Genomic DNA, 12,693 nt, shown 5'->3' on the forward strand with positions numbered 1-12,693 from the left:
CACTAGGAGACTGTGGTTTGGAGTCTATTGCACATCGATCATGCAGGTGTACCGAAATACCGATAGCCTTGTACCCTTCGTAGAGTAGCACACAGCAGACAATGGAACGATGATGTTTGTGAAATGGATACTCTTTAGTGCTTGTAATTGCCTCCTATAGGGTTCTGCCAATAATATCACAGCTGCATTGCTAAGTTTATATTCAATGATACTTTGGTAATGAAATGCATGTGGGAAACATTTTGTGTGTGAAAGCATGCGGTGGGTGAGATTTACACTCAAGATATCTTTTCAAAGAGTCTACTAACTGTAGATGTTGATATTTTCACACAATTATTTGTGTGTGTGTGTGTGTGTGTGTGTGTGTGTGTGTGTGTGTGATGAGTGGCTCAAAAAGATGTTTGCAGGTTCTTGAATTCAGAGAAAGGTTGTGCTGTCCGATCCATTTGACTGTATGGCCTGCATAGACACTGTGACTACTGCACACACACATGCACTCAAATGAATACTGTTAGGGCACACACACACACACACACACACACACACTCATATCAGGGAGACACCACTGACTATTAAAGAGATTTCAGTCGGATTTTCTAATATTCATGTTTCATCTCAAATTTTATGCAACAGGGCCCAGATATCAAACTATAACCTGCTAAAATTCTCACAAACCTGAAGAATTATGAATGACAACAATGACACATCCCACCAACCCCATTCCCCCCCCCCCCAAAAAAAAAAAAAAAAAAAAAAAAAATAGCCATATAAATTCTATACAACTCTAAAGTATGTATACAACACTCTCCTTTGGTATACATTGAATTTTCTTTGTATTTAAGTTGTAACAGCAGAAAGCACAGGGGCAGTTAAATTGAAATACTCAGCATGTTCAAAGGTCACCAAACACAATGCCAAGGAAATAATATCATTATTAAGAATGAAAGGAATCAAAGTAAAAGGACAAAGTGATTGAAACAGAAGTTTCTGGATAAAGAGAAAAAAAAGACAACAATATAAACAAAATAGATAGAAAATTCCACAAAAATTCACTTTCTAGCATTATGTAAGAGCACTTGACTACTCGCTTTCAGAAAGCAGGGGGATAACTGCTACCCATAACATATGTCAGTATCAAGTTGATGGAATGTGTAATCTTCATGAAAAATGAATTTTTGTGGAATTCTCTTTATGCTTTCTTTATATTGTTGTCCACTCATATATCATAATCTCTAGTAGTCTCCTCATCCAGCAGTTCCATCACCAAAACTTTAAAAATTCATAACTTTTGCATCGATTGTCTGATTTCCTCAAACTTTCACTGATATGTTCTACTAATGTTGCTGCTTTCACTCAATCCACATAAGGTAAAACTTTTTTGGGTTTGGGTTCCCTTTGATGCAGTAATATTGCAAAGTTAAATATTCAAATATATACACTTAAAGGGGATGGCTAGTAACTGATCAGTGGGAATCAGTGGGCATGCTGGGTAACGATTGTTCATTTAAGAGTACATTATTAATATATCTATTGTTGTGTGAAAATTATTTGCTTCAGATTGGTCTCATATTCAAGTAACATGCAGTTCAATGTTTCCAGGTTAGCATGACTGTACAGTGTCAGGGCGATCGTTAACGGCCCAACACTGTACAGTCATGCTAACCTGGAAACACTGAACTGCACATTACTTGAATATGAGACCAATCTGAAGTAAACAATTTTCACACAACAATATAATGTACTCTTAAATGGATCCCACAAGGACTGGAACAATCATCCCCCAGCATTCCCACTGATTCCCACTGATCAGTTACTATCCATCCCCTTTACACATCACACGAGGCTTGTACTACTGTAAAAGCTGTATTATTTTCGCAAAATTTGAGAATCACTGTTGGGCGGTAAATTGAACAGCACACGAAAACATCGCAAATGGACAGGTATTACTGCACTGACTCCAAGCCTCAGTGTTAAATCACTTAAACAACATCTCATGAAAATGTCTGTGACCTAATCTGTACACGGAAATAACCACCATTACAGTTATTGAAGGTTGGATATGCATTTGAAAGTGAAAGACTAAGTACCAATGAAGCTAAACTTGCATGAACTTGCAGATGCTGTACTGCGTACTGAATAAAATTAGTAAAATCAAAGGCTCACTTTTTAACCTGCACGTGCACACAAAGCGTTAAGGTCTCTTTCCTGCAGATGCATATAATAGTTTACTTTTCAGTTCATCTACTTTGACAGCAAATGATTTTACAGTAAATTTTGTGACCAGTCCCGGAAATATTTCCTTAGTGCAGTCTCACTTTAGACTGACGTCTCAGAGAAGGTACAAAGTTCATTGAACACATTGTATGAGCAATTATATTAATGTAAATTTGTCTCAAGTGAACAACTAAGTGTACATGTGTTTTGCATACATATATTACTAATAGTGTGTTTTGGTCCTTCAGTTAAAAAAAAAAAAGGAGAGAACTACAAGATACCCTTTTAACCCCGAAGCTGTTCTACCAGTCAAGTGAACTGCTTAGGCCAAAAAAAAAAATTGTTGCATTGGCGTAACATGAGATTTTCAAATAGGGTCGGTCGGGCGGATTTTTTTTTTTTTTTTTTTTTTTTTTTTTGCTACCTGCATTTTACGTGTAAAACTCGTGCTCAGCTCAGTAAACAGTTACAACTGTTGCACCGAATGTGCTGTGTTCATCTATTCTACAAATCATTTATGAGGCCGATATTACTGGAATTATACCCCTTCACAGAATTTAAAGATGTTGAAATCCCTATCCTGAATGTTTTCACTTCATATTTTACTATTTTGACTCAGATAAGATAGATGCAAATTGACCCATATGTACGATCTTTTCATCGCACACGGCGATCTCTATTACAGTCCCACATATACAGATTCGTGTAAGTTCTCCACACAAGAAACCTATGGCAAAACTGTGCACAATACATCGCAGTCTGAATGCTATGTATACACTGAATAAATCTTGTTAGAGTACGTGTCCGTGTTGGAAACAGATGACGTACTGATCAAGGAAGGCTTATGCGAGGCGCTAGATCTCTCCCTCGTACATCCGATATCCCCAGAGCCGTTTCCACTTCCGGGTTTGTGCGATCGCGATCGCAATCAACAAGATATTTGATATCGATAGCAAAAAAAAAAATAATAAAAAAACATGGGGTCGGCGGAATTTTTAGGGTCGGGCGGATTACGCCAATGCAACAATTTTTTTTTTTTTTGGCCTTATTGTTAACAGTTTCCTTCCCCCTTACCTTACAAGACAATAACAAGTACCGGCATACACATAATACATCATTTATTATGTGATATTCAGTACTTTGTAAATACTCTAACTTATATTTTGATCAGAATGCTGTCACTGATTTGACAAAATGATTTCATTTTTACTGAAGTGAACATATCAAACAAACCGAAACATCAGTATTAAAAAAAAAAAAAAAAAAAAAAAAAAAAAAAAGTTTGGAAGGGTCATATTTTGTTGGGTGCAGTTCTGGGTCTAGACAAATGTGAGGCTGACAGTGGTCTCCTAGGTGACACCACAAACCTCCTCGGTGATGGCCCACCACTGAAGCCTCTCTTGTCATCAAGAAAGCTTACAGAACGCTTCCCAATGCACTGGAGAACCTTGTACGGGGACTGCATGTCATCAAAGGAGATTGCAGAGGGGCGGTTGGAAGACTGGTACGAGGAATGAGATGGGCGTGATGCACGCACATTCGATCTCCCATCAGATGGGTTGCCATGGATGTAGTTATTCATCATAGGCTGGTGGCCTGGAAGATGCTTACCCTGGTAACCGAAATCAACTGACATGCTTCTTGAATGACCGGTAGGCATTAGACCGCTGCTCTGAGCACCAGCATGGTTATCAGAGGTCCCATCAGTTCCGTTTTGTGCAGTTGATTTCGCTTGGCACACTTCATCATGTTGAAAAGTCACACTTTTCCTCTCCCTTCTCTGGCTTGAGCTTTTCCCAGGGAGGGAGGCACTCCTCGACAAAGTCCTACCTCCATTACCATGGTGTAACATCCTTTGCCCATCTTCCAGGATGCCCCCTGCTCGCGCATCCCTCAAGGGGTGATTCAGCCCTTGCCTCCTCTCTGTGTAGTCTATGACGCTCATATTTAGCTTCCCCGCCTTCTTCTTCAACTTCAGGATCTCTGTTTCATAGCTCCGCAGGCACTGCCTCTTCGCTGCATCGAGGTTGGTGAGGGTGCGTCGAAGTTCGACGTTCTCCCGCTCGTTGAGGAGGCAGACGCGGTGGGAAAACTCTGCCACTGAGCCACGTCTCATGGCTGCACTCGTCTTTGTTTTTCACTCAGCAGTCCACAAGTTGAAAGCAGGTTTTGTGGAATATCTGCCATGAGGCTCTTTCAGTTATCAATGCATTCTATGAGTGACTGATGATGATAAGTTTAAAACAAACTACACATTACTGATGTTATCCAACATTCATGTTACTTCTGTGTAGTATTCTGCACACATACAAGTGTGGATGGCTTTAATAGCTTGCTCTATCTCACAGTTTATCACAGTACTTGTGCATTTCAGTCAAAATGCAACAGTCTTATCATCATATGGATATTTCAAGAGCTCAATGTTTGAAGTTCAAGTTGATCCGATAATAGGCTACTCTCAAGATGGACAACTGTCAAGCTGCAACACAAATTATAATCTCATGTGTGGTTCAATGTTCAGTCCATTTTCCCACTGGAAAAAAATCCTTGCTCTGTCTGCGCACATCATATTTCTTCAATCATCATTATTTTGTTTTCAGACCATCGGCCCCTCAGAAGGATAATTTTGTGTTCCTAAATGCTATTAATAGACAGCATCCTGACTGTTTCTTAGAACAGCACAATTTGAATGACATTTCAAATACCAAGTCAGCCACTTCATGCATAATTTCAACTGCCAAAGAAGACTGTGCCTATCATGACAGTAATGGAAATAGCTATCCAGATATACAATTGTATTATGAATAATTCATTCTGGCTTACAAATTCTACAAGCATTGATGTGATGTAGTTAATATTTGGGGGCGTACCACAAACATCGCATGAGTCAAAAGTGTTTTCATCACGCTTTGATTGGCACATTCATGCATGATCTTCCACAATTTGATGGCTCATTAGACAGGGCAGTCAAATCATCTGTCATTATGTCGTGAAAATTTCAGCACACAAAGTGTCTCTTTTCCTGGAAAAGCTGGAAAATCTGATGAAACTCGGTTGCCTTCACTGTCAGGTACAAACTGGAAATTGATACGCAGGGATGTCAGCACTTGTCACCACAAGTCACAGTGTGAGTTAAGTCCCTTTTGTTTGATACAAGCCCTGTAGTATTAAAGTGGCAAGTGGCATGTCAGAGTGGTCAGTCTGCTAATCTATGCAACCGTTGTCAGACATTGATTGACTTGAGACAGCTGGAGTAGATGTTGCGGCTCAGTGGATACAATGATGAGGTGTCAATCACATGTTCCCTGGTCTGAGTTCCATGGCTGGAGTGGCTGTGCCCCTCAGCAAGGCACTTTGACCTCTCGGGATGAAAGAACCGGTCCCTTGGTAGCTTCCTTATAAATAATCACTGTTTCCTTTCTGGTCACATACATGTCACATATCAATTCAATTCAATTCAATTCAGATACTGAAAAGCATTCCATCTCACTTCAAGCACTCACTGAAGTTGTCAATACAAAGATGGCATAGTCTGTCACTGTTGATGAAGATGTTTTGCAGAATGGTAGGTAGGTATAGGGTTTGAGAGTCAAATTCTGATACACAATTAGAACTATCTTCACCTATAGTGCGAGTTATTGCAATCCATCACAACGATGATGTACAGCACATCCCAGTTCTTGTAATCAGAGGGATACCAGACCCCACTCCAGCAGCAGAAGGCGTACTCCAGAACTTTGGTTTCAGCTTCTCAGGTCACAGTAACAATTTGCACCAATAACAAACACACACACCACTGCTAAAGTGCTTTAATATGGCTGGCAGGCACAGACTAAAGGCGAATCCTCCTTGAGATGCATGCAGTTTGAAAGTACAACTTTTAATTTTCATGCTCAATAGTGGAACAAACGATGCATCATACCACAAAAACCACAAACGGACTTTAAGGGCGATGATTGACTCAATGTTTCTCATATGCTTGCAATTTGCATGTTCATGCAAATTTTCTGCAAAGTTTTGGCGATCTCTCCACACCTGGCCAACAGTAAAACACACCTGGCCAACAGCAAAACACACCTACATGACTACATGACGGTTGAGTCTGCCTGAAACGAAAGAAGTATCCATCTCATAATCAACGCTAGACTGCTCATTTGATTCCACATTGTCATCTCATGCCGTACTCTGTTCACACAGTCTCTTAACGACAGCATGATGCACAACGCTCGCATTGTGAAATATCCTGAAAGATACTTGGTTATGCCAAGATCTACCAAAGAGATAGGAAATAATAGTCATGAGGAGAGTTGAGGGGACTAATTCCCTGCAAGACTACTTTTGCACGGAAACAAGAAAGTGCTGGGTATCTAAGCAGTCTTCAGTGTATGTGTACTGAAGTGTAGGACAGTGAGAGGAGTATGAATAGGTAGAGGTCTGATTCAGCTGTGATTAAGAGATTTTAAGTCTCTTGAGAGGAGATTTTCTTATAAAAAGATAGACAGATTGGGATAGAAGGACAGCGCTTGAAAAGAGATTTACTTGCATTGTTTGCAAACAGTTATATGGAGATCAGGGAATAGAGATGATCAAGTTTGCTGTGGTAACAGTCTCCTTGTGGTTAAGATTCCCCCCCCCCCCAAAAAAAAAAAAAAAAAAGAGGCAGAGGTGGCAATACTAGTAGGCTGTAAGAACTTTACCTCCATGCCTTATAAACATGTCAATCTCATCAGCAGGATCAAACTACTCATGATGACAAAGAATTTTAAGTGTATTCATACAAATGTACGTCTCAAAATTCAACTTTTTATTTACTATATTGCACTATTTGCTGTATAGAAGTCATTTTGTCACAACCAGTTGCAATTTACCCGTTTGATGAGAATTTTGCCTACTGGATCTTTAGGCTTCTTCAGATTGATTGCTACTGTGAGAGAGCTACGTCGGCTAGTGGGAAAACAACTCTTTTGCATAAGCGATCGATCTGAAGAAGCCTACAGATCCAATAGGTGAAAATCTCATCAAACAGGTAAATTGCAACTGATTGTGACAAAATGCACTTCTATACAGTTGACAGCCCAATCAGATTAATCTTTTCAGTGACACACTATTTACAATTAACACTGGGGATACCACTCTGTATATTTTTCTTATAATATAAACTGTAGGATCACTTTCATGAAGAATCAATTTGAATATGGCTCCCAATTTTGTTTGTAGAAATGTCACTTCAATATCTTATCCCCATTTCACCAGCTTCAAAATGAACACCCATCTCTTGAGGAAAGCCATATTTTATATATGCTTCATAGTCACACAGTATATCACAAGCATGCCAAATTTGCAAACAGCAATGGTTGACGGGACGCAATTTTGGTGGAAAAAAATAGTACAAGGTATTTTTCCTTTCTTGCAACAGACATGTGTCATAGTGCAATTCAGCAAAAATAGTATTTTCCATTAAACTTGCAGTAAAAATACTAAACAAGAGTAAAAGTTGGCATCTTTGTATATCAGGACCCAGATGAGCATCTTCCAATGAATCAAACTTTCTGTAAATTCCCTTATATTTACATACACCTGTCAGGTTCATCAAAATAGGGTTTGCCTGCTTGTTTGTTTGGGGGTTTTTGTGTGTGTATGTGTGCATAATATAATATGATAATACAATATTCAAGCAAAGAGATGGCTGTGGAAGTCTGCAGATGACAGCAAACTCATTGTTTGATACAGGCAGTATCGGCCAACCCTTGTGTCATTAAATTTGAATTTCCTGCCCTCCTAAAGTGGTGGGGTTTTTTTTTAATTCTTTTTGATTCTTGATGATAATTATGTCAGTAAGTTCAGCATCTCATAAGCGTAGCGAGACCAAACAGTCCAGGAAAATAAGTCCCTTGACATTCAGAAACACACAAATCCACACTCAAGTTGTATAACATTTTCAAGATCACCTGAAAAAGACAGGGGACTAGTCATATGTGCAAGTGCATGATGGCTACACATCCTAGTTGAATGACGCCCTCTATTGGCCAGCTTTAAATAACCCATTTGATCAGTACAAGTCTATGCTCGTGAAGGCTGAATGAATTTATCTGGATATCACCTCAACAGATATTCCTTCTATGTTGCATGTTTTGCACTGGCATTTAATGACTGTTTATTCGTATCTATGAGTCATAATCTATATCTTGATATTCTGGGCTCCACTCTTTTGTTTACCATAAAATTTTGTTAACAAAAGAAATGGTGGGAGTAAAGGTACAAAGTACAAGTACAACCCTCTTAAATACATACAGTGTAGGTGTAATTTCTTTTTCCAGTTTTAACACGTGGCCTTTTTTTCAGCAACATCAATGTACAATAAGCCGAATGCTGCCCATGAGCATGATTTGACAGTCATAAACAAGACACAGAAAGATGCACCCCAAACATGTTATCACCATCTGGGCATTACCAAAACGTGCATGGATACTGACCTTATTGCTCTTGTGTGTGCCTTCAGTGACATTTCCTGAACGTAGTCTGACTCTCGCCGTGTGAAAACATCAGCTGTTTGGTTCGACTGGAATAGTACAAGTATATGATCAAGAAAATACTCTGTTTTGAGCCTGACACAGAGAAAAAAAAATACACACATATGTGACCGTGCATCACAAAACAACAAAAAGTCGCACCCCTTGATTTTACGTGAGGACCCAAAACAGGTGAAATGGGTCAACTACAATGTAAGTCAATCTTGAGTTTTTCATATTTTCTAAAAAAGCTGTCTTTCTTCTACATCATTCTTTAGTTTGGGATCATAACACGAACAGAAAAGCGTGTTTTCAGCAGTTTTTGTACAACCCTTTTGGGAGAAGAGTAGAATGATCAGGTTTGTAATAGAGGCCCCCTTTCATTTCTTTAAATCCTTTGTACACTCTTCACTTTCAAGTCTCGAAGAACTTTAGACAGGATAATGCTACTGCTTTAAAAATTGGCAATAATCATGGACAGAATGTGTTAATAGAACACGGACAATTTCAGCTTATTCTGATAATCTCTTCATTGTTGTTGCTCCTGTGGTTGACATCTTGTGTTTTGTCCCTTTCATCGCACAATTAGCGCAGCTTGGTGAAAGATTAAGCGCTTGAATAGACCCTGGCTAATACTTCAGAGCCTCTTCTCTCAGTTCACACTTTTTCAGAGTGCGTGCTTTCTTTTCAGTATTCAGGTAAGTGAGGGGAGTCCCTTTGAATTGAGTTATACAACATTTTAAAGCTTGGAGTCTGCTCTTTCAGAATCTGTCCTTAACTAAAAATCCATGTCTGGTGACTTTTTGTTGGTTTTGTGGTGCAGGGTCACATATAACTGACAATGATAATATGACAGGGTGATTACCATGATTCTTTATCATCTCCATGCTGCTATTACTACAGTGTATCACCATTATTCAATGATCTTTCTCATCACTAGATTATACCAATAATGGACATCAAGTATGTTTTGCAACAATGTAAATACCATTAACACTTTGTGCGTCATGTTTGAACAATGGATTCAGTTGATGGCTTGCAAACTTTACTTATTTTGCGCAATAATGCACAATAGTGCACAACCCAATCAATAAAACTCTCCACCTACCTCTTCCGTGTCTTCTTCCATCACTCTCGCTTTCGTGGCTCATTAACTTTATATTGTATCACTTTCCTCAGATTTGATGATTATTATCACTATTATTATTATTATGCCAGTGTAGCATAATTGCATTCATTACTCTTACTACTTATAACTATCACTACCTTTACTTGTTCACTTAAATCATTATCACCATACATTATGAGCTTTATTATCATGTTTGCTACCATGCGTATCCTGTTCTGATTTACAATATCAGCTCTATCAAAATGACACAGAGCAACATGAATGCAATGGTGACACAGATTCTCTTGCTCACAGATTAACAAAAATATATATATCTCAAGGTCTGACAAGAAGACTACTCACTGCAGTAACAAACTGATGCCTCTGCTGCTCGTGTGGATTCCACTCCGCAACAGTGATGTCCCACTTCATGACTGTCTTGTGTTTGACCCTCATCGGTCTACAGTGGGGCATGTCAGACAGTCTCACCACATCCAACCCTCTTCTCCTGTAACCATGGCAACATGTGATGGAAGGGGGGAAAATGAACCAATATATTAGAGTTTATTGTTTTATCTCCACTGCAATTTTATCACATTTTAATAGCTGCAAAATATGCACTTTCTGTCAAAAACCTTGCACACTGTTTGTGCAGTATGTGAGTTGAACCTTTTTCTTCAATTAGCATAATATGTAGTAATGGTTTGTAAATTATAGGTAAACTATGAGACATGTTCTCATTTTGATGAGTAAGCATCAAAAGCTACCTCAAACCACATGAGTGCAGTGTTATCATTACTCAAATAAAACTCATTGAAAACCAAAAGGTTAAAATGATGGGCAACCCTTTCAACAAGAACAACAAATGTATACAAAGATGCTAGCTGTGACACACTCATTGCATCAAGTACTAGAATATTCAGATATTTATCCTTTTTTTGTTTTTTGTTTTTTAAGTTGTCTTGTCCACAGGTAAACGTGAGCTTTCTGCATGTCTCACTTTTTGATATCCATTAACAACAGAAGATGCCAATCTCCATGTAATTTAGTTCAGGTAAATATCGATTATCATTTACAAAATCCACACAAAAAATGAACATGACATCATGGGCCTCCTGTAAATTTCATACCAATGTTGTCTTCTTTTAAACCAAATAAGTCATACTATCAATTCCATGCACCTAAAGTATACAAAGAGGTTCATCAACGAGTGTGTAACCTCTCTAGAAGAGTCACAATACTTGGAATCTAGTGATATCTACAACCTATCTACTTTCATGCCATCCTTTGCAAGTTTTAGTCTGTGTTCATGTAATACACAGAAACTGAAGCGATTCAGCAGTGCATTAAAGGGTCATTTCATGCTTTCATACGTAAGCAGTTCAAAATTGCATAATATACCAGTACAATAACCATGTTCTTCTGCAAGTGTGGAAACACTACCACTGTGCAATTCGAATGCTAACAGCAGAACATAATATAGATATCCATGATTTTGTTTAGGTGCCTTTATAAGATATGGCTTTCAATGTTTCAAAACATTCCAAATATACAGTAATACCTCAGTGTACAGAAAATTACATCAAAGTTACAAAAAAGACATAGATCCTTTATTCCTGCAAGCTATCTGTGAGGAAAATATAGAACAATAACACTTGTTTCATACCCTGCCAGAAGCACATAATCTCCAGTAGAATCCAGGGTCATTGCAGTGGCCTGCAGCAAAAGACATGGAGCAATGACACCAAAACAATATCTTTTTGTTAATCAATTTCTTCACAAATACCACTCTTGGAATTTGTTTTATTGAAGTCTGCAGGTGTCTGAATACTATCAATTGACCATGTTCAATTTCCCAAGAAGTCACAGCCTAGTGTAAAGAAAATTCTGTAAGAAAGAGCAAGATAATTTCAGTTACCGGTACATTTCATTGACATCACTCCCTCAGAAGGGAGTCAGAGAGCCAGCCATCAAGGTGTTCAATATCACCATTAGAGTTAACAAAATCTCTATGTAATGTCTTCATCAAATCATTACAACACACCTCCCTGTTACACAGGTAATTACTGTGTGTTTGTAGTTATTTTTTTGTTTGTTTTATTTGTAGTTGATTTATATCATCCAAGCATTGTATTTTGTATTCATGTGATGGTCCAAATTTTATGTGAGAAAGCGAAGTACCGTCGGTACTACCGTATCGTCTAAATTTACATTTAAATTATTGTGTTCGAGGCTTACAATTAACATATACACAAGAGTATACACTGTAATGTAAGTGAAGGAAAATGCTTCTCGACTATGACTGTTATGACTGTACACCACAAGCACATGTTGTCTCCGAGAAAATGAGCTAGTAATACAGAATGCGCCCCGGGGTTACCACAGCTCACACAGTCACACAGTCACACTCATTACAAAATGATGCTTACATAATTTTCAACGTATGGGACTGTCAGGAGCATCGGCAAATTCCCCTTGAACTCATTATTCGTTGTGCACCCTAAATGAATATATGAGACAATGACAAGCAATCCATAGAAATTCTATGATAAAATATAAAACTAAGCACGAACCTGACATTCTCTGAAGCTCTGACTCGAGCTATTTTCCGACGTCCAAGTCCACTGAACAGACATTTTGGCCGATTGTAGGAATCGATCATCTCAACATGTTGATCGATCTAGCTGCACTGCGCTGTGACAAAGATGTGAGATGCGAGCCCGAGACGATACGATTTTATGTCATCAGGATTTTTTTAAACACATTTTGTAACACGAATTCTTGCCACAGGCAAAGAGAATCAATTTTGGGTTTGCTTATCTCTAGTAGACCGTGTACCAACGTCGCCACGAAATTCGCACT

General features: G+C 38.5%; 1 protein-coding gene across 1 annotated transcript in view; it reads right to left on the reverse strand.

The window, feature by feature from the left end:
• The window catches only part of LOC140232661 (GATOR2 complex protein WDR59-like), a 64,220-nt gene extending 51,753 nt beyond the window's left edge, over window positions 1-12,467 (reverse strand). Inside the window, exons 1-4 of the mRNA XM_072312768.1 lie at window positions 12,405-12,467; window positions 11,498-11,547; window positions 10,195-10,339; window positions 8,688-8,773 (exon numbers count right to left, since the gene is read on the reverse strand). Of these exons, the coding sequence (XP_072168869.1) occupies window positions 8,688-8,773; window positions 10,195-10,339; window positions 11,498-11,547; window positions 12,405-12,467 (344 nt within the window). The remainder of the gene's footprint in view (window positions 1-8,687; window positions 8,774-10,194; window positions 10,340-11,497; window positions 11,548-12,404) is intronic.
• Window positions 12,468-12,693: the final 226 nt, after the last annotated feature.

This window comes from Diadema setosum, chromosome 9 (genome assembly GCF_964275005.1).
Source record: "Diadema setosum chromosome 9, eeDiaSeto1, whole genome shotgun sequence".
NCBI lineage: Eukaryota > Metazoa > Echinodermata > Echinoidea > Diadematoida > Diadematidae > Diadema > Diadema setosum.